General features: G+C 36.6%; 2 protein-coding genes across 10 annotated transcripts in view; both read left to right on the top strand.

Moving 5' to 3' along the window:
• LOC143462938 (dolichyl-diphosphooligosaccharide--protein glycosyltransferase 48 kDa subunit-like) lies at positions 1-3770 on the top strand. Its single transcript, XM_076961252.1, has 9 exons — positions 1-193; positions 812-922; positions 1189-1325; positions 1449-1594; positions 1777-1918; positions 2043-2143; positions 2214-2361; positions 2652-2888; positions 3122-3770. Exons 1-9 carry the CDS (start codon positions 55-57, stop codon positions 3275-3277), a joined length of 1317 nt encoding a protein of 438 aa, XP_076817367.1. The 5' UTR covers positions 1-54; the 3' UTR covers positions 3278-3770.
• An 11428-nt stretch (positions 3771-15198) lies between these two features.
• LOC143461652 (neurexin-1-like) overlaps positions 15199-26877 on the top strand; it is a 34379-nt gene continuing 22700 nt past the window's right edge. For all 9 annotated transcript variants that reach the window (XM_076959458.1, XM_076959455.1, XM_076959453.1 and 6 more), the window contains exons 1-7: positions 15199-15976; positions 16086-16189; positions 19626-19769; positions 21939-22105; positions 25202-25366; positions 25921-26154; positions 26346-26453. In XM_076959458.1, coding sequence (XP_076815573.1) covers positions 15303-15976; positions 16086-16189; positions 19626-19769; positions 21939-22105; positions 25202-25366; positions 25921-26154; positions 26346-26453 — 1596 coding nt within the window. In that variant the 5' untranslated portion in view covers positions 15199-15302. The remainder of the gene's footprint in view (positions 15977-16085; positions 16190-19625; positions 19770-21938; positions 22106-25201; positions 25367-25920; positions 26155-26345; positions 26454-26877) is intronic.

Raw genomic sequence — 26877 nt, 5'->3', positions numbered from 1 at the left:
TTTCAACTTTTCTTCATCTAGATAGTTTTTGATAAATTTGTAACCTTAAATAGAATGAAGCATTGTATATACCATTTTTTGTTTCTTGCCTTTGTGACTAAAGCGCTTTCAAGCCAGGGCAAGAAGACATTAGTATTATTGGATAATTCTGATGTAAAAACAACCCACTCAATTTATTTCAAGTCACTGGCAGGTAAAACATTTTTACGAAAGCTATTTGTTTATTCTCTTAATTTGTTAATGGCAACAGTATGTGCTTTCTGTTAAGTGGTTGGTGGCTTTTTCTGACTTGATTCAAAGCGTTTGGTTTGAAGCGTCCAAGCATAGTTCTGTAAATATATCATAGCTCTTCTATTATACTGTTTCTTTATTGGTTTAATTATTATACAATTACTATCTACAAAAGCTATAGCTAGCTTATGAATTTTTAATGCTATAAAGTGGCACTTGCGTTTTTTAGTTAAAATTGTGGTGTGAAAATGAATATCCTAAATTACACACACATATATATGTAGCTATATTTTACAATCTATTAGTCTTATTTCAAAATGATAATTGTGTTTGCATACTCTGAAATTTTTGTAATTGTTCAACTTTGCATAAGGTAGTTGTTCAACACGTTAGCTGTAATGTAATGGAGTCACTTACTACTAATATATAATATGCAAGGCTTGAGTGGTTCATTCTGGTAGTCACGTTCGATCATTATTAACTAGTAAGTAGTAACTATATATATAATTTAATCATATTAAATAGGATTGAGATAAATCTATACGATTGTGGCCATTCTGAACAATTTATTTCTTTTTAGACAGAGGATTTGATTTGACATTCAAATCTGCTGATGATGCAAGCTTAGAACTCATTAAATATGGAGTTCATCTCTATGACAATCTGATCATTTTTTCACCATCTGTAGAAGGTATAGTAATAATCGTAGTCATGCCTTCCTGTATGCATGATCCACGTATTTATTTTTCAGCTTACATATTAAGCTTAGGCATATACGTAAATTCATGTATGTATTGATTTAGATCACTGACTGTATTTGTCAGTCTCATTATTACATGTCTAACCATTCTATTACAATCTTACCATTTTGTCATAAATCATTAAAGTATTATTATATGGTCGACTTGGTGTGCGTCTTTTAAACTTTGAAACATAAATTAGTTGTATTTTACTTAGATTTTGGTGGAGGCGTCAAGGTTTCTACTGTCACTGATTTCATCGATGGAGGAGGAAATGTTTTAGTTGCTGCCGACTCCAGCATCGGAGACCCGATTCGTGAACTTGGAGCTGAATGTGGAGTTGAATTTGATGAAGTATTTTTTTGCTTAATATGGTTCTTTATTACAGATTGTTTAGAGTGGTGTTTATCGTAGCACTTGCTTAGTTCGATCTGCCTGTTATTGTTTTATTGCAACTTCTTTTTTGCTTGTGCTCAGGAACAAACCATTGTCATTGATCATCACAACTTTGACGTTTCTGATCGTGGCTCACACACAAAGCTTGTCATTGAACCAAAGAACCTGATCAAATCAGAAAACATTGTTGGCAAGCCCACTAAACCCATTTTATACAAAGGAGTCGGGTAAAAGCCTGCTTGTGCTTTCGCTCTTGTTACAAAACAGTTAAAATTAAATAGCACTTGGCAGTGTTTAACAAAGATTTGTTGTACATTTGCGCTTGTTGTTGATTTTAGATACAGAATTTACAGTTACATATGTTAAAGTAATAGTCATTTACATATCTTTTTTTGCATAAAATTCACAGCATGGTCTTGGACAATGAGAACCCACTAATACTTTCAATCATGAAAGGTTCACCGACATGCTATTCCTTTTTCCCAGAGAGCAAAATTGACCAATACCCACTGGCAGTTGGTTCTAGCACAGTTTTAGTTGCTGGACTGCAAGTAAATGCTTTATAAGTAGCTGTACATACTTTTTCTCCGCTGCTACCTTTGTAAAATTGTTAAGAAACACTAATCGGTGTTATGGTTGTATTTGTACACCCTCTAAATATCGACTTCTTTTTAGGCACGTAACAATGCAAGAATTCTTTTCAGTGGATCCCTGGCTATGTTCAGCGATGATTTTCTCACTTCTGGTGTGCAGAAAGATTCAACTGATTCCAAGGCGTAAGCCCTGATCATTCAAACAGCGTCTTTGCCTCTACAAAATCTTTAGTTATACCCTGTGTTTTTGCAGGTATGAAAAAGCCGGCAACGAAGATTTGGTGAATGCCATGTCAAGGTGGGTTTTCCAAGAAGTGGGTGTATTAAGAACGGGCAAGGTGACCCATCACAAAGTTGGTGAAACTGAACCACCTGAGGCATACACTATCACTGACATGGTGGTAAGTTCTGACAAACCATTTTTATGGTAAAATTTTGTTTTGATTTTGAAGCGAAATGTAGGAAGTTTTGCTTTGGTTGTTGTCTGGTGTGTAATAACCACTTGGTGTTTTGCAGAAGCGAAACATATATCGTGCTAAGATATTAATTTACTTCAAATTATGATTATATTACCAAACTGATAAACTAAACTTTTTATGCCTGGTACTAAGGTATTCTGTAGGTAGAAAAATGGTTAATTACTTTATTCACTGGAATTAAAAGAAAAACAAGCAATTACTTTTGTGAACAGCATTACAGCATAGTAATTGAAGAAAGAACAGCTGACGACAAGTGGGTTCCTTACATGGGAAATGATGTGCAAATGGAATTTGTTAGAATTGATCCATTTGTTCGCCTCCCCTTAACTTTGAATAAGAGCACCGGGGCTTTCTCGATTGACTTTGAGCTTCCTGATGTCTATGGAGTTTTCCAGTTCAAGATTGACTACACCAGACTGGGTTACACATTCCTCACCAGTGCAACTCAGGTTAGTGGAGTTTGTGATCTTACGAACTACTGTAGTCATGAATGAGCTTACTACAGCTCTGTAATGTTTCCAAGATCACAACTTGAAATATACGGAGTTCTTGTTTACTCATACCAACAAGGGATAAACTGATTGCACTGAAATTTACATGTGCCTGTTCTTCATATATAAGTAGAATTATTCACTTTTGATTTACGGAAACGTTTATTAATTTACGGAATATTGCATTTCAGGTGTCGGTGAGACCCCTTCAGCACACCCAGTACGAGAGATTTATCTCGTCTGCGTACCCCTACTACGCCAGTGCGTTCAGCATGATGTTTGGCGTCTTTGTTTTTACCTTAGTATTTCTCTATCACAGATCTGACAAAAAAAGCAAGGCTGAATAAAAGACGCCATTCCAAAGACAATTAATGATTGACTTGTTAAATGCAAAGCGGTGAATAATGAAATAATGACCAAGTTTTCCACTTCAAAAGCACTTTAGACCACCCAAGTCTAAACGGTCTTTACAATCTGGTATCAAATTTCACTGTATCCGGTCAAATTCGTGTATCTTATTTAAATGATGTTTTTATTGAGAGAAATATCTCAAAATTGCCAACAAAAAATATGAGAATGCCAGAGTTTAGTTTTGCTCTTTTATCATCATGTTACTCAAATTTTAAGGGCAAGTGCTATGGTTGTGACCTCAGTACTGTACAGGGACGTCGCTAAAGCGCTAAGACGAATCCAAAAATTTGCTCTTTGCACTTTCATGTAATTCAAAGAACTTGTGCGTTGTCAAATTGAAGCAAGGTTCATGATATCACTGCTTTGTTGTGTGTTTAAATGTTGTCAGTTGTGGGAAATAAATGTCTTACTTCCAGCCTCGAAGAACAATTTTGACGTGATAAAACAACAACTACGCTGTGAGCAAACTCTCAACCGTAAATTTCTTAAAGTGAGGGGTAAGTCGAAAAAAAAGTTGATCTTATGTGAAAGAGCAGCACTCACTGAAAATTATGGTAAAATTGTTTTGAAAAATAGTTCTTGGTTAGGTCATTGAAAGCAGAAGATAATCGTAAAATTTGCCTTAGTTGTGGGGTAGATCAAGGCTCTTGTGATGTCATACGCAATCGCAGACAACACTCGCAAATTGAAACATTTAGCGGTACCTACTGTATATCACGTATGTATCTGTTACAGCTGCATAGATTGCTCTCACTGCCAAGAGCTTGATATAGGTGGCAGTCAATAGCCCAACCACGGTACCGATTTGACTGGTAGCCTATGCGATCCAAAGGATGCTGTAACTTTACGGACGTAAATGATTAGGCTATCCGATTTTTATATTCATAACAATCGTAATATATTCAGTTACAATGCTACACATTGCTAATTTCTTCACATGACTTTTAATTGGAAATAGGCTATGGTTTCATAGTGATTGCAGTCAAGGAATTGCGTCTGTTCCGGTCACACAAATATCCCACACCTAAAATTGTTTGTTTTTTAAATGATATAATTGGACCTCTACCTTTAATTTCTACTTCCGTGTTCTTAATTGCGTTCATTTTTATCAGTTAGTTCCACGTCCACGTGTTACAAAGGTCATTTTATAGTTTCTGATTTGCCAGTTGAAGTTACACTTTTAGTTGGCGTGAATTCTGTGTGCTTTCTGGTAAGGACAGTCAGCCTTCTCGAGGAATCACAACATTCAGTTAACAAATTTTCAGTTAACGTTATGCGCCACACACCCAACGTAATTGCACCCACAAGGGATTGTATCCATTAGGAATTGCACTCAAACGGAATTGCACCGACACGCAATTGCACACGTTCGGTTCCTTCAATTCCGTATGGGTACAATCCCGTGTGGATGCTATTACGCTGGGTGCAATTCTGTGCCCACCAACTCCTATGACCTACACTTCTGACTTTCATTGACTACCCTGCAAGGAAAGCAACAGCAGCAACATGTTATCAAGCAACTTGACTAATCTATGACATAACCAGAGCCTTGATCTACGTCACAATGAAGGCCATAAACTGAGACTTTTTGCGATTTTCTTTTGTCGATAGCTACCTAACCACGAATTATTTTTTTAAAATATTTTACCAGAATGTTCAGTTAATAGTGTTGTTTCATATAAGATCGAATTGATTTTGGACTTGCCCCTCACTTTAAGATTTAGTTGATGTTGTCTGAACCGTGTTAACCAAATATTAAAGTAAAAAAAAAAAACAGGACATAGTTTGGCATTCTGAAGGTTAACTTGACTCAGAGTTGTGTAGAAAAATATATAAACAATGTTAACGTTTAGAGTGCCAAAATATATCCTGATTTTTAATATTTAGAACAGAGGTGGCGCTAGAGATTTAATGTATAGCACTGAGGCAGAGAGTTAGAATCGAAATGTTTATATTCGGAAAAATCTTCATGTCTTTTAGTTACTCAATTCAAAATAAGCAAGAAGAATACAATTTGATAACTAACTTTTTTTTAATCTAAAACCTGGGCGTATACACTGAAAAATTATTTTCTTCATTTAAAATTAGGCTAAATGCGCAGTAGCGTCACTGTAACGTGAAAAAAAATCGTCTTTAAAATCTGAACGATATCAGTACACCGATGGCAGCTACACATCATTTCGGTAAAGCGTGATTGATTAAAATAAATGACAGTTATTTATGTATGTCATAAAATGTGGACAAGTTTATTGGCCTTTCCCATGACGTGTTTACTTTTACAAAGAGCGCACCGGTCGACTGGCTGACAATCAAACTTACCTTTGAACACTAACTGGATCTCTTCGTCCAAATAATCTGACGTGATCTGGGAACAAGACCACAAGGCCTACATGTAGGTGTGTACTACCTACGAGGTACTTCCTTAGATCGGAAGAAACCCAAGATAGCATATTTCTCGTAATAATTACACTAATATTGGCGATTAACTTAATTATTGTTCGATATTTTCTTGACTTAGTTAGTTAAGTTACTTTTGGAAATGGCGTTGACGTAATTTGCAAAAAAATGTATAGTCGCTTAGTCATATATAGGCTAGTTAGCATTTTTATTACACAGTTGGGATTTTTTTTCTGAGTAGTGATGAAAATTTCGCTATCGTCCGAATGTTGAAAACCCTGTAGTTATCAACCATTTATTATGAAAAGTACTGTAAGTTTTATCTTCAAAACAGTTGTTTCAAACGCTTTGCAACCAACCAAATTTGTTTTACCAGACCATAAGTAGAGAACGCTTCTTATGAACTCCGACCAGAGTGCTCAACCAGCGCTATACATAAACATGTAGGAATAACATACAACATGCTGGTCTTTTGTAATTTGTGGGTCTTTTTGTCTACATCTAATCGTACCACTCTTTTATGTTGTGTAGTGATTTCTGTAGTGACTAGTGATTTCTGTCAAAATGTTTTACCAACAAGTAGCAAACTGCTTCTTTCTCGTCGATACCAGTATTCACCAGTATTTGTAGGTACCAAAATAGTTAAAAAACAAATCAAGCTCACAGCAAGACATCGAGCATATGGCGTTCCAGTGGTCACACGGTGATACGGTAATGTTATTTACTGATAAGGTGGCAGCAGAAGAATTGTTATTTACCGATAACTCGGTTGGGATTTTTAATTTTCACTCCCAGCGGTTCATTTATTAGGTGGTAATAAAGATCGCAGTACGATTACTTTCTGGGAAAGCTTGTGATCGTTTTCAGTATTCAGACGTTTTGTCTTACCTAACTAACAATGTCTGCTATCAGAGTCGGTCTAGTGTAAAAGAAAATGCCAGTTTACGGCGTGCTTTGTTATACTGGTGCCTAAAGTTAGGACACAAAGAAATCGGTTTTGGTATGAGCGAGGTTGTTTCCACACACCAAGTTATACTGTAAGTAGACATATCTAAGTCAAGTGAAATTCGTTTGATGTTGATGACTGGGCGATGTTCACAAGATTGCTCCCTCGAGTATTGTGGTGATAAAAAGAGTTATGACTTGTCATTGGTTTTCGAGTGAATCATAACTAAGTACAAAAGGAGATAGTACACAGATCGAAAATATTTTTGTGGAAAAGTCTGTGTTTAAAGATAAATTTCCTTCAGCTTTCTTGATCGTCAAGATGCAGCACTGGTAAGCCTGTAGATTATTTCATTATCAACAAGTGGCGATTTTAGCTCAACTTTCAGGAGTTCTCGAAACCTTGAAACATTACGTTTAAGTGGACGTTTTATTTACAAATTTTATGAAAAATACTGATTTAAATACTGACTTTTACTTAAGCTTTTTGTAATGCTTAAGAATCGTTATGGCTGTAACCATATACCATATATATACACCATATAACCATATTACCACATACCAATCACTTTGATATTGAAAAATGTTTTTGTATTAAATGATAGTGGTAACAGGGAAATTGGACATCGTTAACGATAACATCCTTTTTGCAAATTTGTTTGAAGTAATTTTTGCTTCGTTTGTTTTGATAAAGCCGAATTGTTCAGCATAACATAATGTATTAGGGTCAACTTGTGTATCAATTCTGTATGAATAGCATATAAATTAAGCACCAATAAACAGTTTACTGGTTATGTTTTATGCGCAATTTCATGGCTGCCAAATCATGCTGCGCTGTTTCAGACGAATCGACTCGACATAAATGATTCAAGTTAGTTTTTGTGACTTGCAGCCTAATTACAGTATGTTTTGCGACATGAAAGGAATTCAATATGCAAGCGTTATAATAGGTAAGCGACATTCAGATGAATACCATTAAATATTCGAGTGTCTTTCCTTTACCTGCGCTTAATCAGAGGAATTCATCAGAATAAAGTTTCCTTTATCTATCCATGATATATGCCAATATATACAATTCATAAAATATTAATCATATACTGGACCATTAAGATTTCCTTTATGGCTTGGACTCACTTTTCCAAAAGTGATTGATATTATTTGAAAAAAATAACAAAAATTCTTTTGTTACCGTTGTTATATAATTAATTTATCGCCAGGCTTCATACCGAAGCGAAGATAAAAAATTCGCAAATGATAGTTAATTGGTTGACTATTGCATTGGTACATACAAAAGCAAACTCTTGCAAAACATTTTTAAAAACAGCGAGATCCAACTTCAACTGGTTTGATAGCAAGCCCTTGTGAGGAAAAATACATCAACCAAACGGCCCGATAAAAGTACGTCACTTCAAACAGAGTGTTATCCGTGGCGCGAATGGAATTTTTATTTTTAAGCTTTGAAACTTTTCTTGTGGCCACCAAAGTTCCAAACTTCCCGCGTATTAATCATCAAAATAGTTCTGAAAATTTTACTCTTTTTTAAAAGCCTCCAGAGTCTTGAACGTATCTTCGACGTCGTGGAATTTGTACTGGAAAGACAACACATCGAAAATGGTTAAGAAATAAATTATACATGACTTTTAGGGCATGTTTGGTTAAAAACGTTTTCTATTCTCGACGAAAAGGGCGTGTTTATAACTAATAACAACTTCAAGGCGCCATTGCAACGTTGTAACCCGCTGTACGACGCTAAGAAACTTAAACAAAGTCAACGGGATCGGAGACTAGACACAAAGTAAAAGACTCGGTACGAGAACTTTTGAATCCTTCGCCGGACGAGCGTCATTCCATTTCATTGTTGACAACGTATGTCTAAAGCTTGCGGTAAACAAGATCCCCCTCCTCCCCAACTCATGACAAAATGTTTATCTTCAAACTTTTTAATGACAACAAGCTCGGCGCTTTGCATACAGACCTTTTGCGTGTATTTGAGATGCCGACTACTGATGCAAAGCAAGATGTTTGATAACAAAAAATTATCATCATCAGTAATACACTTCTGTTCTCACCTTACCATGTGGCTCTTTACAGAATTAAGTTTGAAGGGCAACTAAACGTTTTATAAGACGGTGTAAAAATCCATATTCTCGAGCAACAGTAAGTATTATCTAATATACTGCTAACCTACTATCAAACTACTGTAATATACTGCAAGAGAAACGCATTTCCACATTACACCAGCAACACAGTGGGCCGTCTTTGTCTAAACTCTAAACTATTTGCTGTCAAGGGCGCCGACAACCTCGCCGTCTGGGCGCTTAAATTTTACTTTAATTTAATACTTTCACGTTATAATATTCTTCTTTAAGTATTTTCGCTAATTTCGAAATGTTTTGTTTCACGTTAGCTTAAATATTGTTTTGGAGACGCATGGTCTGTACATCTCATATTTGGTTGCCAGCATGCTTTTGGTCTCGTAGTTCATATTCACTTGCGCCGCATGTTCAACGCAGCCGAAAGAGAAAAAACGTCTTTCGTTGAAATGCTTGTCAATCAATTCTTATTATAATCAGTAATTGAGTTATCGATAACCGATAAGCGAATTAGAACGCTCTGAAGACATTTGGAATACTCCACTCGATTCAATACCGTTAGTTGTATTCTAAACATCTTTATTAAATGAAAAACTTTCGAAGCATATTAACGACGGAAAAATTTGAAATGACAACAATAATTATCTTACTTTTCACTTTTATTCAGAATACACCTACATTCTAAAGTAGATACTGTAATGCACTTATAGTCTGCATCTGAATTATTGATCAATTCTGAGAATTTTAAACCCATTTCGAGGCATACCGTGCATAAAAATATATGCACTTGCAGTCTTGGGTAGGTCGACAGTTTACCGAAACCCGACTTAGGCAAAAGTGGTGGTCGATCGACCGCCAATCGATAAACGAGGGAGTGTCGAACTACTTGCCTCATTTTGAACTCTGAAGCGTCAAATGTTGCTGGTAATTGTAACTGGGCTGCTGTTTTAAATTTTATTGCTTCAAATGGTACAATTCTGGGGTTATATTTTGTCTTTGCAAAGACGAAGCTTGTATCATGCATTTTGAGATTGTAACGTTGAACTTGCTAAAATTTTGTAAAATAGGATTATAACTGTAACTACACAATTGTTTTAAAAATTGCCTAAAATATTTGGTAACTTACCATTAGTTTGGTAAGTATTCCAAGCCCGATTTAATCGATTTTCTGGTAAATTTTAATGTAAATTATGTTTCAATGTCTGTTAATCATTATAATAACAATTAAAATTTATTACCCATACATTACTTTTCCATGCTATAACCTATATCGCGATGCGATTTTAATGTTTAAACTATTGCAATGTGATTTCGATACATTAGTTTTTAAACGATATTGTATTGTTTAAAAGAGTTTTAATTTCCAGAGTTTTGAAGCTGTGGTCGTTATTTTCAACTAATGTATATGATATTTTAAATACAGATTATATAATCGCAAGCAACCAACGCAACACCTAATACCTTATGTTGCAAAAAGACAAACAATTCAATCAATCAGGACGATAAAAAGAACTTCAAATCTGTTATTTCATTGAGATAATGATTTGAGTTGCGAGGATTAATTTCTTCCAATCCATTGCCACTGTCACCGTTAAAAATCGACACGTTCTTCTGTTGCGCCATGCAGAGAAATAACACGGAATACCTTGTTATTATCTTTTTTTGTATCATATGTTGTCGGTTTATCGATCATGAGAGCATATTGCAACATATCCAGCTGCCGACTGGGAAGAATTAGTTATCAAATGATCATAGATATTGGATAGCGATAGAATTTGGGAATTTGCAGTAAGATTATCAGCTTAGAAACATTGTATTTTGTGGTTTGTAAATTTACTGGCTACTTGGCAGATGGCTTTCAATGTTGCAGACTGTTATATGGTGACAGTGCTTACCTGAAAGGGAATCTTTTCATTTTGGCTGCAGTTTTTCCACAAGCTTGTTCAGACGAGAGTTTTCAGTATTTCGTATGGTCTGTATGGTGAGCTAATTTGTTTACGCCTAGTCGCACCCAAACATCAATCTAGACGCTTCTACACATAGAGCAGCAGATAATAGTCTTACTTTTGATATAAAGCAAACATCATACGAGATGTGTATAAATTGCCTCAGTCTTGGCGGTGGTGCACTCTGTATCGTTACCAAGAAATAGCTTACACAGTCAGGTCGGTTTTGATATTGTAGCATACAATATAGTATGTAGCTGCTAGTGATGTGTCAGTACTCGATTCCAGTTTATCAAACACGTTGAAAGGATGACGAAAAAGTCATAGCATAACCAGCCAATATAACGTACTGTAGTTAAATTACTGGTCTGGTTAGAGAACTAATAAGCTTTCGCACGTTAACTCCTGGTCCTTATTACCGATGGTATTGGGTCACTTCAATAAATTTTTGATGAAGTTTCCTCATCACGCAATACATCGTCGCCAGGCATTTCTCCAGTGGGCAGTGTACTGTCGTTTGTGGTAAAGTCTGCCTGTGGAAGGGGCCACAATTACAGGTGCAGTGGAAACTTGCTAAGTCAAGGCTGAAGAAATTTACCAAGTTATGAGGCGTTATCCGAAGTTGATGTTGAAGTTGATATTACTATGCAGGTATTTAGTCAAGTCGCTTCGATTCATTTCATTTGTATTATCCATTTAATGTTTGAGGCCTGACATTTCACATGGTGACATAACCTACCATATAATAGATGCAAGACAAAGGTTTTCCTTTATGTCCTAATGTTTCAAAAGAAAGTTGAGTTACACGGCAGGCGAATGTTGGGCAGAAAATTGTAACAAATAGACATGTAAACCGCTTTTCAAGTAGGCTAGCATCAAAATAGGTCCTAAACAACACCACGTCGTAACATCATCATAACTATGCAAAGGAGTGAAGGAATTCCTTGGTGGTGGTTACTAGTAATTGTAACTGAAGTTTTTGGAACGTCATTACATCCTGTAAGAACACCACGTAGCTGCTAGTTGATAATGATAAGGGTCTGGTGTGGTAAAAAATTAACTTCGAAACTCTATTTGCTTTGATCGCTCCATAATTACTCGGCAGGGAACTTGGATTAAGCGCAAACGAGTAATGTTGGCCTTTCTTTTTTATGTTTCTCCATTAATCTTTCAAAGTTTGGAAAAACATTGGAATAGTTAATCACCCAACAGGGGTCAAAAGTGAAGTGGAAGCAATTTGTGGAGCTGTTTTATGTCATGTATATATAAAATAGTTAAGTGTACGTTGAGTTATAGTCTATGCCCCATATAGTGTTTACTCAATCTTTGAAAATCTTGAAAAGCGGAGTGTAATTGTCTGAAAAAATTTACCCCTATATCTATGGCGCAATAAAACGATTTCTTAATTCAGACGATTATTGGAACGTTGTGCTTTACTGCGTTCTGGTTGCGTTAGAAACTCTTAAAGGTAATTTTAGTTTAATTAGAGGCCGTGCCTTAATAGCGGTTAAATTGGGTTTGGCTTAACTATTTTCGTGCTCCACGTATACAGTAACAAGTTATTGATCGATCTATGAATAAGACATTTAGTTTGTAATTGCTTGGTCGATACGGTGCGCAATTGTAATCGAAACTACAATCGAGTTGATGACACTTTTCGACTGATAACTCAATCAGTCAGCATTATGAGAACTTCCCTTTTGCCCAACGAGTGGGCAATAATCGAAGTGTTTAGCCAGATTCAAATTTGGGGTTGTACATAATAGCTTTCAAGTTTCATTAACCTGTTACTGAAACATTTGCAGATGACTTACGATTTTTTGTTGACGTAATATAATGGCGTCCGTCTATTGGCGTGCATAAAGCTGGAAGTTTATAAGAAATGCGTAGTGTGTCAGTATATCTTGTAAAACAATTTCCACACTATTCTACAGCAAGCCTACGACAGAGATGTACATTTTATAAAATCAAATCTCAAAGAACCGAATCTAATACTATTCCGCTCTTATTTTTAAAACCGATATTATCCTGACAACAATTCTAAAAGCATTCGAGAAAGATTGAAATCCTTCTTGGCAAACACTTGAAAACACACACTTGCTCAGACAAAACGTGAAGGTGAGTTCTTATTCTTTACTTTCACGATGTTGTTGTCACATCAGGCTGATGTGAATTTGCACGGTAATGCGCGATTTACTACAAGTGAATGATGATAATGACTTGACAGTATAGCTTGTCTTGACTTTCAGTTGTGAAATAATTGGAATCAATATCGCTAACTTGTAAGCGGTTCCGCGTTCTCAGATGAAACAACCTACTCGTAAATACCAGAAAGCCTTCTTTATTTTACATGGGGTGATTATGGAGAGTAGTTCGGTAATAGGACTGACCTTTCTGGAAGCCGCTTTTGGAGATTGTGGACATAGAAACAGGAAATATAACAAAAACATGTAAACATGTAAAAACAACTACGCTGTTGATCAGACGTGGTAAATGAAGCCTAAATCCACATTATTTCTGTTAACGTTGTATTTCTTGTTTACGTAATTGTTATTGCTGTTTGCGATTAGTTTTGAAAGAACGTGTGCTTATTATTCCAGAGATTGTCGTCGTTTGTTGCGAACAAAGCCAAGTAATAATAGTCAAGATATACAGACTACATGGTGACGAGAACAATTGTCTAGGACTAGGTTGTTGGCATGGGTTAATGTAGAAAAGTAAGAGAAAACGAAAGGCGTTTAAAGTTAAACGTCGTTTTCGTTTAACTGGACCCACAAAGAGATTTTGCCCGAGCGCTTTTTACGGTTGTTCTGCATTCGAAAATATTGTTCTAGAATATTTTGAAAGGATAATTCATTCTGTTAATACGTTACAAAGTTTAGTTGAAGATGGGCTAGCTTAAAGGCCTCAAGTTATTTGCGCAAAATGACAATACAAAAGTTTCAAACCCAAACTTCAAAGCTCCCAATGTTTATCTTTTAACGTAGACAAATCATGTCATACATTTCCTTGCCTTATCTCTCTTCTGTTTAATGCCATGTTTGCGCATTTAGCCGGGTTCAAATGGCTGCTATGGACAAAGAGTATTCGCTTCTAGTCGAGCGTTGCGAATTGCTATGTTGCGGCTAAAATTAATACAGCTAATGAAACGCTTGCAGAGTGGAACTAATTTTGAACGAAATTTTCTTGCCGGCGGTATTGTAATTTCTACATGCTTTGATGCAGCTCTTTTGTGATTTACAACTTTTTTTGGGAGAACTTATCGCTATAAATAGAATAAAGTTTGTAGAGTGCATCGGTTACGCAAATAAAGTTAAACCAATGGGGACAGTTGATAAATAATTTATGGATACTCTATTGCCACTTCACTTAGTTTGGTATAGGCTACCGGTATCTTCCCGTTTCGCTATTTATTTGCTGTATATGCTTCCCATATAACCTCAATCCTTATATCAGAAAAGGTTCTGTGTAAAACCGTAGAACATTGTTTGACAGTTGCATTATCTGTTGTTAAACTTAAACGTGGTGGAATAGGGGTGGAAAAAGCGCTTAGAAAGGCAGCTCACGAATTCACAAAATTTATTGGAAGGTTGACGTTACCTGCAAACAATAGTAGTCTATTGAGCTGTATTTTTGTAACAATTGTTTTTCTGTGATAATAGCACCTGGTAAAAGTAACAACGTCAGTAAATGTTCCAACATTTTACCAGGTGCTATTAACTTAATTGACGTTTTAGTTAAAGAATAATCTAAAATGTGTAATGAGAGTTTTAACCAAACATATTCGTTAAGTTGCTCAGTTTTGTATTATACTTACAATGTATTGTAATCACTTTAACTTGTTACCTCAAACGTAGCGGGATTATTTACGTGGGGGTATATATCATTTTTTTAAATTAAATATTCTTTGGTTGGCTTTTACGTGATTAATAAGACTTTCATCAAATCAAAAATTAGATTTTTTAATTATTTTTCGGACAGCTGCCTATTAATAGTTGTGCGCATGTCCAGTATGTTATATTAGGAACGAACAGTTTTATGGGCTTGATTTATTTTTCTACGTCTTTGCTAATGAATAATAAATGGAGACGGGAGCTTCATAGTTGTTTGGGAAGCTACATAGCTTCATAGTTGGAGACGGAAAGCTTCGTGTATTGCCCCTGCAGGATGTGAACTTTTCCTGTATTCCTGACTTTTCTTATTTCGGAAAAATGATCACAGACTGGAACCACTCTTAATGCAACTCAACTTGATATCTCTCTGTGGAGTTTCAATCAAGAGATTTGTAGCCTGTTTGAGAAAAGACACAATCCCCGTGTCGAAATGAACTTATTTTGCCTCAAAGGTCGGCTCCACTAAGACTTGATGAATTTTTAATTGTCCTGAAGATAAGATGCTTTAAGAGGCCCATTTGTTGGGATTCATAGGTGGTACGTTTTTCTATAAGTTAAACTCTAAAATGAAATATTTATGAATTATTAACATGTTTTGCAGGCTTTGGGTATGAAAGTTGGGTACAAAATAAAGTTAGAAAAATAACAACACACCATAGGCGTTTGAAATATCTTGTTAGGAGGAATATGTCTGGATACTCTTTACTCTTCCTGTGTCTTCTTTTTTGCACTCTTGAACTTCCGAGTGCTAGCGCTAAATCAAGGAGAAACTCTAAACGATCTTCGCTCCATTCAGAGAAATACATATTCTATGGTACGGCGGATCAGTACATTAAGTTCAACCCATGGGTACCCAGCCACTCCGAAAGCAAACCTACTCTCCTGCATTTCAAGATCCGCACCAGGGCAACCGATGCCTTGCTTTTCTATACCCAGGATAGATGGAACAATTTCATATACATCGCTTTAGATAAAGGGTCAATTAGGGTGCGATTCAAGTATCCTGGGCAAAACGAACCCGAACCCTTAAGCAGCGCGGTGCTTGTGAATGACGATAAATGGCACTCCGTCAACGTTAAACGCAACCAAACGTCCCTGTCTTTAACAGTAGAAGACAACGAACAGTTTCGAACCATCGGAGGTGGCCAAGTGACCAAATTGGTACCTGTTGACGCTACTTACGTCGGCGGTTTCCCTTCAAGTGTTACTGCCATATCCCTGGCTCTCCCAGGTGCTTTCTATCAATCAAATTTGCAAAAGTTTATCGGGAGTTTGAGAGACATCCGGATGAACGGACATCGAGTTTTTCCTCGGCAAAAGGAAGACATTGAGATTGAAGATCCCAGCGAGCCATGTTCCGAGTAAGGATTTTAGTTAGGACATTGTCCACTGCAATAAATACACAGTCCACTCTATCAGAATGTGCTAAAACGTAACAGTTACAATTTCAACAAATTTTACCCTTCGCAGGAACCCTTGCCAAAACAGCGGCAACTGCTACATTCTAGACTCACCAAGGCGTGCTGCTTGCGATTGCACCGATACTGGCTACACAGGCGCATATTGCGAAACGAGTAAGTTACCAGCAGGCAAGGTATTTAATTGATATGAGTTGTGCATTTTGGATATCAAATCGAGTGCTGAAAAGTGCCGAGGTTCGTGATAAATATGATGTCGGTGACGATAATTGGTTCGCAATTATCGAATTGCATATGTGTTTCACTACCTATTGCAGATTTAGGCGCGAAACAGAAGTTATTCTTGTTAAAATTTTTCAATATGTTAAAGAATAACTTATCTTGAATATTTATATCGATAAATCTCGGTAGAATTTTAAGAAAGTTATAAAAACTTTTATTTGATAATATCATTTGAATTTTAACACTCCGAGGAAAGCCTTGTACATTATATTTATAAAAAGTTTTCAATGAAGACTGAGAGAGTGTAAAACTTTTCGGAAAAATCAAAGTTTGTATGTTATAAATGCACATAACTAACTATAACCTTAAATGACTTTATATCAAGTACGGTGTGTGCACAGCTGCGGAATACAGCATACGCTTCGCTAATTTGTTGTAAATGTATGTTATTCTGAGCAGCACGCAAGGAAGGTATGTAAGTGGGTTGCATGCGCATGATAGTTCAGTTATTGTAGTGTTTGAGAGTTTTACGCATTGGTTATGACTCGTCACAGGGTTGTCCATTGCACTACTTTCCTGTCCTATTCTAGTTCCATCTCAAGGCATTACCTTATCAGCTAAGTATATGGTATCGTATATCTTAACCTTTGCGTCTAATGCCAACATGTATGCGCGTGTACTGATTTAGATTCATGGTTAAGATTCAAAATATTTCTGTTTTCCGTTAAGCTGCGTGTTTTGTTGTTGCGGGACTATACCGTGGTATTAGATATTCCTAGACGTGCAACAAAAAAGACAAATAAGTCATCGTAAATGTTTTTTGCATGTCTCAGGATATTAAAAAACTGTTTATGAGACATGGTACAAAATCTAGGTTCATTTCCTATTCTATGGGACGATTCCCTTGAGATTACTATGAGAATCCGGTTTCCATGGGCAACCCTGTAGGGTCAGCATGACGAAATCCGGCTGAACTTGCGACTGTAAAAATGCTTTGTATGTCTTAAAGTTATCTTTTAATGCACAAGTTCTATAGGTTCTTACCACCCCCCTTATATTTCATGGTGATTGATATCGCGGTCCAAGCATGCTGGACTCCTTCGACTCGACCAAATGTCAATTTTATCATACGTACACAGATTACAAATATTAACATATGTTCGTTGCTTGTTGTGTTTTGTCTGATTGCCTATCGGGCAAACAAACTGTATTTACCTAAGACCAGAATTCCATTGCCTTAATTAACAAATCCAGTTTGCCAAGACTATTATTTAATTGTACTCACGTCATTATGTAAATAGAAAAAGTTTAAACAAAACCTGATCACTAGGCAACGTGGTTGTATATCAACAAGCCCACTTTCTTATGAGTGTTTCTTGAACGTGGTCGAGCATTCTGAAAAGTGCACAATGGTTTGCATTTGTTTCGCTACCGAATAATATGAACCACAATAAAATGTAAAAGTTACTTCTCTGGTATTTGATGTCCCATTATTATTTTTATTATTATTATTATTATTATTATTATTATTAATTTTGACGTCTTATGTTTCACTGCAGGAGAAATGGTCCAAAGCATCCCCAAAATAGATCAGGTCCCCTAGGGTTTGTCATAATCAAAACAATAAAAGTTATATTTGTGCGTTAAATGAAGCAGATCAAGCATATTCTTTTAAATGTTTAGCCTACCTCTTACTGTTGACTGTCACCAACCAAATCGTAGTGGTCATTATTAACGTTTTCTTAGAAAATATTTAACAAATATTTTGTCAATTTAGCTCTATCTGACGTAATGTTAGGCGACCAAGGTAAGCGATAGGTGTACTCACCAGCATCTGTATTTATTCGGATCGTTGTCTTTCAGTCGAGTTTGTCCTCTTAACAACCCGTGTATCGTTTGACTAAAACCGTTGCACATGTTTCATTGTCATTATGTTATAACGCAAAATCATTTCTTTAGTATTTTGGACTTTCTGTCGTTTATTTCCAAGTCTTTGTATAACCTATTGTAGTAGTTGTCATGTGAAGTAGCAAAGTAGTATTGTTGGGTTTGTTCTTACCGTCCTTAATGTTATACGTACTGCCTTCTATTTGATAAACCTTTTCTGTTTAATAAGAGACTCGTTAAATATACATCACCAAACAAAAGCCTGGCATTTTTTTAAATGAACGTTTGCTGAGTGCATAGAACGCCTAACTCCAAAATGGATCTTACGTGTTAAAAATCATTATGACCCAATGAGATAACATCAATTTGATAGCGTTAACATTAAGCCAGTTAACATTAATTAAAGATAACATTGATTTGGTCTTATTAAATTAAAATATCACCGATTTTCTTTCGGATAGACTCTATTTGATTGCTTTACCTTTTTATGTTTGTTTGGGCGGGTACAAAGTGCATCATAGGCACGACGCTACTGCTGATGCATTGATTTTGTTAGAAGGTGGTTTTTAACATTTCTATGGATTTTTTGCATTGTTATGACGCAATAATTCCCAGGGAGTTAAAATTCGATTTTGTGCAAGTTCATCAGATTTACTGCGTTTGATTTCTGTAGTGCTGGTACTTCACTCTAACCTTTATAGATGTTGGATACCAGTAGATGTAGTGTTGACAATACATACATGTTTATGCTACCGGTCGATAAAGCAATTCCTCCTTTTAACGGTCTGCAAGCAAGAAAAGGTTGAGTATCACTGAGTTAGTGTAAATAGCTTCATGGTTTTCATATTGCTTATGTCGTAGTTTCATTGGCGTACACTCGTTTGGGGAATACCTTTAACATTTTCCCGTGTGAGTTCTTGTTGACGTAATCGTCGTACTGTAACACAAATCATCCTTTGATTATTTCCCGTGGTCTCAAAACGACACCGCGGCGATGTTGTTTGAGAACATGTTTGTTGTTTTTGTGGGCTCTAACCGATTTCGTTTCAAATGCCATATATAGCGCTTAATTTGCCTTTGAAATATAGAATCGTATTTTGTGACCTTTGCTCGATGTTAGTTCCAATGGCCTTGTTAATGAGTCGATTTCAAATGTTGACAGATTACACTGTGTATGTGTAATCTCTTTGGACATATACTGGGATGTTCTTTCTGTTTTTTCTTTCTGTCATCTTTTTTAGCTTCTTTAACGATCGTTAGTTATTTTTTGTTTGAAATTTGCAACTTTAGAAACAATGTACTTCTAATACGTGTGTTAAGTTTGTGAATTTTATAACGACCGACGCAACATACATATATAACACATAATTCACCACTGCATATTGTATGTTTTGAAAACGTCGATGTGAAAGCATTTAAAATAATAGCATACTTCAGATAAAGCAAACATACAACTTATATGTGGAATACTTTTTTGTTGCAGCATATACTCCCATAGTGACGAAGTTTGACGGTGATTCATGGTTCACATACGACATTCCTGACGAAAGCTCAATTGCCAGTTACAGTGATGAGATAGGACTGTCGTTTCGTACAAGGGAAGGAAATGGTCTTTTGCTTCATACCGGTACTAGTTTTTCTTTTTTTGATTAAGCTCATAGTTTTGTGTTTAAAGTTTCACTTTTGTTTTGATACTAAAACACTTTCGAAATATTGATTTGGCTGGTTGGCCAGCCACAGACCTTTCAGGGTGAGCTACATTTTAATCCAGGCTTTACCGCAAGTTGTAACATGGAAGGAGTATTTCATTAACAATTTGGGAACTAGATTAAAGAGATTGTGGAAAACGATCGTGTTACTCGATGCTTGTATTGAAGTTGGTTGGGCTTAACTTAGTGGTTTTGACCGGCTTAAATTACACTAAGTAACAACATTTTTGTTTGGCTACTTTTTTGAATGCCCCTTTACGATCAAATGTAAGACCAAATGTAGTCTCCCACCATTGCACTGTCCCAGCGGCCTTTATTTCGTTTTATCCATTGGCTCAATACCCTGATGAAATCTTTCACCATGCTCCTCACTGAAGTCACCAAGATTTTCTTGAAAAAAATCCAGATGGGAACATAAAAAATGAAGTTTGACAGACATGCGACAACCAATGTTTTGGTAACTTTTGATAAGTTTTTCCACCAACTCTTTGTAATTTTTGTCCCTTTTATTTCCCAAAAATCCATCAACCACACCTCGAAATGCTTGCCACGCTTCCTTTTCTATTTCATTTATTTTTTCTTCCAAGCTTTTACACTTTAATATTATGTTTATCTGGGGACCAACAAATATTTCTCCTTTTATTTTGGCAAGTGATAGTCTGAGAAACATTGAACGGATTTATTGAAAAACTTGTGTTTGAAAATCCAAAGCTTTGACAAATTGTTTTACCAGACCTAATTTGATATGACGTGGAGGCAGTAAAACTATTTCCCGGCTTACAAGAGGTTCCCTAATAACGTTGTACATTCCTGGGGTTAGTTTTTCCCGTGCCGGCCAATGAGTTTTCTCCTAGTGCTCACGGTCAGCTCTACTATTCCACAAGCACAAAAAGCAAGAGTATTTTTGAGCCACCCTGCAGACCAAGCAAAATTTCCAACACTTTAAAGTCACCACAAACGTACCACTTAAACTGAGTGTAACTGATTTTAATAAGCAGTTGCTTGACGTTTTCATAGTCTTCTTTCATCGGTAAGGAATAAGCAAGTGGAATTGATGGGTATATGTGGCCATTGTGAAGTAACACTGCTTTAAGAATATTGGTAAAACTGTCAATGAAAAGCCGCCACTGAGTATCATCACGATATATTACAACAGCACCAAACAGGCCTTCCACATCTTTGCACGTTCTATAATAACTACTCCGAATCTTAAAAGGTTCGAATCAAATTTTCTCATATCTTCCGGACCTATAGGCACCGATTTTCTTTATGCTTAAATGCTTTTATTGACACACATGCAATTGATGTTTTGCCGATTTTGATTTCGCAAGATCGCAAAATCAAGCGATGCACGCGTTGGTCGTCATGAGTTAAACTGCGTCCTGTTAATTCGGCAACTTCTATCTTACTTGAATAATAAATTATTAACGCGACTTTATAACGGCGAAAAGACGTCCTGGCCAGCTGGGGCTTGCATTTTTATTCTAGAATATAGGACTCGAAATAATATAGAATCGCACTAAACCATTTAAAGCATGTACAGCATATTGTGCGATCTCGGGCGTGTCTTGAACAAAAAAAGTTTGAAAACTATTGATATATAGATTGAATTCTAAGCGCTTGACACAGCTGTTAGATAACGACTTGGATAAAATGTTTTTTCTTTGATGTAATTGTTTCACTTCCTTTTCACCTGAACCTTCTTAGCGGAAAATCCCACTGAATTATTGATAATGTTTTCCAAATAGAAAAGATCATTTTCAACTCGCTTTAAAAATTGACAAAGCCAACTGTGTCACGCAGAGTTCACTACGTGTAGGCAGCCATTGCTTTTCAAGTCATGCTTTCCTGATGATTCATATACGTATCATATATACTATATAGCCTAACTTTGGTGGATTGATGCTAATCACAATTTCACGAAGAGCTTTTAAATGTACTTTTTGTATCAGGAAATCTAAGTTTAAAGGCGTTTCATTTTCTAATTGCTATAAAATCTGACGTCCTTCGTCTGATAAAAGTTATTAATTATTATCTTGTTCATTGTGTAGTCACACCTTTCACAATTTTTAATCTCTGTTGTGTAGGCAAGTCCAGCGATTATATGAGCCTTGCTCTAACGAATGGGACGTTAGAAGTGATTGTCAACCTTGGCCTTGGAGCTGTAAGGATAGAAATTGCCCCAAATATTTCGACTCAGACTTTTGCGGACGACCAATGGCATGACGTTCGAATCGCAAGGGAAACAACTAGAGTAAGTGTCTTGTTTTCCCAGAAATACGGTGTTTGTCTGACTCTTACAGATGTATTCTAAACTAAATTAGAACTTTTTCATTCAAGGTGTCAAGATGTTACCTCTTTGTCAATACATTGTCTATTCGTGCTATACTATACATTATCTTAGGCTTAAGATTCGTCGTATAGAAAAATGACAAGAAATCAAAGCATGGGTTCGCTAAATTAAATAAATAATTCAACTCCAAGCATTGATTGATAGCGCTTGGATAGACTATAGTGTCTAGTGTCACTGGTTAAAAGGCCAGGCTTGAAAAAAGTTTTTCTTCTAAGTTGTTGTTGCTGTCATAATATTAGACCACATGAACCTTCGGAATATTTATGAGTTAAAAATTTATTTAAACGTTAATTTATTAGTAAGCTCGCATATTTATCCCTTATGAGACTTAGCAATGTCAAGTTTGAACCCAAATGAACATAAACATATAGCTTATGTTATGAGCTTATAAGATTAAAGGCATAACTAAATAGACAAATTCACTGCACAATACACCACAGCCCTGCCTGAGCATTGCTCCGTCTGCTCCCAGGCAGGCATATGACGCGCTTGTCTACAACCGAAGCTTTACCCTCACCACTGGTCACGCCTAGAAGCAGGCCGCAAAGCCTCGAGAACGGCATCACACAAGGATCGGTCCCGGCCCTATCCTCTTTAACATATACACACATGACCAATACCGAACACGATGTCGTCTATATAAGTACCCCTATGCGGACGATTTAGTGGTCGTGCTTTCGTAAAACAAATGGGAAACAGTAAAAGGGTTCGTTTGACATTGACGTTTTACATACCTACTTAATCGGCTTACCTCCAGAAATGGGGATTGAAGCTCGTCAGAACCAAAAACGTGTCATCAATCTTTTACCTTAACAAAAAAGAAGCCAAATGTGAGTTTAAACATAACATCAACGACACGTCTGTGTTCTTAAATACTTTTGGGTAACCAGATCACTCACGGATCGCCAACACCTTGAGTAACTACGCAAAAAATGTACATCCCAGGACGCTTTGATAACACGGCTGATGGGGATATAGGCTTGGACGTTGGGAATGCTAGTCGTCGCACGGCGCCTTTTCCCTAATCTACTACTTGGCTGACTACTGCGCACATGTCTGGTGCAGTAGTACACAAAAACTCAGACATCAGTGCGCTTTGTTGGGCTGACCATAAGTAAAACGCGGAGACTGCGCGGTCTCATCACTGACGCCGACTCCCACCCAACCGGACGTTTGTTGCCTAGAACGGCCTAGATGCGGTCTAATTGCCTGCGTACCGCGGTCGGGCGTTTCCGCTTAACTTTGTACAAATGAGAAGTGGTAAAGTCTGCGGCTTCTGAGTGTGGCATAAAAGAACAAGCCGCAAATGTTGTCGACAATGTTGTTCTGACTGCCCTATCTACCATGCTCCGCACGGAATACATGGTCTGCGAGGTTTAGAGGACCTGTGGCTGTTCGATTTACAACCTGACTTCGAACCCGGCTAGCTCATGCGAAGAAGAAGAATATTAATTGTTGTTCACAATATACGGAAAACGTATTGAAAACATTAAATAATACTGATGTTGTTAGGCGTTCCATCTCTATCATGAGCAATTGAGCACATGTAGCCACCTTCCCTCTGACAATGCACTTTAGACTATATTTGCGAGCACAAACGCGCATATAGAGCAGCTGTTTGCTTATAAATTTTGTACTTTTTTAATTTTCTACAGTATTTAGGGTTCCTTTTGCAGAAATATCGGTGAAAATTATTATTTTTTTCTCTTGGTTTATTTGAACCGTTTTTAAACCAGTTCTTTAAATTTCATGGCCATCAGCTGAGTGCAGTTTCAAGCAGAGGAATGGTAAACGCCAGTAGTGTTCATATTACGTCATTCAGTCTATGTGGCGTTTGGCATAGTCGTTCTCATTACGTCATTGTTACGTCATGTTTCATACTGTTTTGCGGCTATTATTTACAAAGCCGTTATTTTTAATAGACCCTTCTTAAAAACATTATTTTTGTTCCCATCGTTCCCACTGTAGATAATTAGACGTAGTAGCACGCAGTAGATGGCGGTATATCGCGGTTTTGTTTTGTTTTTGGTCATAAGAGTCATTAGCACGGTGACATTGTTATCATAAGCTTGAGGCGTTGCAATACACGTCTTAATTTTGCACCAGGTATCAGTATTTTAGTCTTCTTAATATAGTTGTTATAACACAAACCGAAATGATGTTTTGTGTTTCTTGGACTGACTGTAGCTCCAAGATTGTTAAGAAATGGTTATACTCGGTTCGATGTGTGAAAGACTATTATGGTTTGGTAACAGATCGCCAACCATATAGTAAGCGAATGTTAAAAATGTATTCTTGCAATGAATTAGAAAGATATTGTTGTATTGGTGCTAGCTGATGTGTTATGCCTGCCAAGTTTGCCGTGTAGTATAACGTTAGTCGAACCAAACCATTTTTGAGGTTTGCCATGCGTACTATATAATGCTGTGTTTCGTTTTATTTTTGACTTGATTGCCATTGCATCACTACCTTGAAACGCTGCAAAACGCGTTATACCGGCTACGTTTTGTACTGCATGCTAAAGTAGCATATAAATATGTTCCATCAAATTAAATTAATTTTGTATCAAAAGCTTTGGCTTTACTGTAGTATATATATAACTTCTGTCAGTCTAAAACATATAAACTATTTTTGTAATGTGCAGAATCTCTGTTGGCGCGTTAAATGCATTTAAAAGCGTTTTCCAGGAGCTATATAGTTACAGTAGGTAGTTTCCAAAAGGAAGATATTTATTTTGCCATTATGGCTCTCTGAAAACATTTGTCTTCTATATATCCACCAGAATGGTAAATTGATGTGTGAGAAAAATGTTTAGTTTTAACGTTTTACGAACGATTTTGTAAAGTAATATGTGGTAAAATAACATCTTGAACGTATTAAGTCGCATTTTACTTCAAAAGCGCCCATTACCATTCTAGTGGGGCACCAATAATAGTAGCTAACCCCGATCAAAAACCAATAAAGTTCAAAGCTTTTAAACGTTATTTCTTTTCGTAGGTTGTGGGGTACGTTGACGATGCTCAAACGGGGGGTGAGTTTCTGCAAAGAGGTTTCGCCCAACTCAACCTCGATGATAAGATATACGTCGGGGGAAAACCCGATGACGTAGCACTTCCTAATCTTTCGCCAAAGATTGGTAACTTTGTGGGGTGCTTACGAGAGGTAAGTACGAATTCGATGTCAGGTTTATATAAAGTTGACTTGTGTTTTGTAAATAATTGAATATAATAAATTATATTCAACGGAATCAAGGCCGTAGCCAGCGTAAAAGTTTTACGGTGGCAAATATGTCAAGTATTTTCCCGGTTAAGTAAGTGTAGTTAGCTCTAAAAATATTACGTGTCAGAATTAGACAGCGAGATATTGTAAAGTCATGCAGTATTAGCCTGGAAAGTTTTTGCACTTATTTGCTTTGTTCGCTCAACTACAGAGTGTCGTCTAGCGGCAATGTAACAATTTGTTTAACTCCAGTAATGGCGCTGTAGTTTCCAAAGTTTATTTTCTCTTTCAGTACACGTAATAGGTTATCCGTTATCATTTGCTTAGTCGTCCTTTCCAATAGTAAGCTTGAATAAAAGATCGTTTGTTTTAATATGTGAGACAGATTGACTTGTTACAACCAACAAACCAACTGGATGTAATGAATAGTAGTAGTCAGTTAGGGCACAAGCAAAGAGAAATATTTAACAAAAACTTTGCTTAATCTTGGTATATAGGTTCGATATAACAACAGTAAACATCAGCGCTTTCCTCTGTCCCGGATGTTGTCGGAGCGAAACGATCGGATTGTGGTCACGGGAGACATATCCTTCTCCTGTGATACGACTCCTGCTCCGAGGACAGCTTGCTCGTTCCGGACTCCGGAATCCTACCTCACTCTTCCGGCTTTCGCTCTCTGGAAGAACACAGCGAGAGGATCGATGGAATTCCAGTTTAAAACAATGGAGCGGGTAAGTTTGAACCCAATCTCTTTGTGTCTTCATAAGGTATTTTATTACGTAACAAACGCCACCTTCATCAGCAATGATCTGTTCAAGATTTAAACAAATCATTAAAAAGAAAAACGCGTCGATTTTAAAACTCGTTTTCGTTACTACGATGCGTAATTACTTTATTATTGATATTTTTTCGTCATTTCCAGAATGGTGTACTGGTATACGCCAACGCGAGGTCAAGTGATATTTTTGCCATAGAACTCTTCGGCGGCAGGCCCTACTTGACGATCAACCTTGGCAACGGCACGAACCAGGTGAATTCACGTTGATTACAATTAACTGCTAGGGTAGAAAATTTATTTCTGAGAAAATTGTTTTTAACGTTGCATTTTGACTAGATTGGTCATACACCATTGATCAGGACGCCTGTTTTTCTGCTATTTATGAAACAAAAGTGCCAAATTGTTATTCAAAGGTCGTGTACGGTGCCCGTAAAAATGAAATATTAATAAACTAAGATTTTTGACGTGTGCTTCTGTAATTGCAAGGTGGTGTCCTGGAAGTCCGGCTTTAAGACAGTTTTTTGACTTTTTTGACAGTTTTCTGATTACTTAATATTATGGCACCGGTTAGACTGTCAAAATGAATCACCCGAACTCATGCTACGGCAAATTTGTTAAAATTGACTGTATAACATCAACATAGTTATTATTAACTGAGTTTATTTGCCCTGTAATT

This window comes from Clavelina lepadiformis, chromosome 6, assembly GCF_947623445.1.
Source record: "Clavelina lepadiformis chromosome 6, kaClaLepa1.1, whole genome shotgun sequence".
Taxonomy (NCBI): domain Eukaryota; kingdom Metazoa; phylum Chordata; class Ascidiacea; order Aplousobranchia; family Clavelinidae; genus Clavelina; species Clavelina lepadiformis.
The sequence above is the reverse complement of the archived record's forward strand: the minus strand, read 5'-3'. Positions and strand labels throughout refer to the sequence as shown.

Coding starts and splice junctions, on each gene's coding strand:
- LOC143462938 (XM_076961252.1), top strand. CDS start 55: ATGAAGCATTGTATATACCATTTTTTGTTTCTTGCCTTTGTGACTAAA. Junction 194..811: donor TTATTTCAAGTCACTGGCAG/GTAAAACATTTT, acceptor ATTTCTTTTTAG/ACAGAGGATTTGATTTGACA. Junction 2,144..2,213: donor GATTCAACTGATTCCAAGGC/GTAAGCCCTGAT, acceptor GTGTTTTTGCAG/GTATGAAAAAGCCGGCAACG.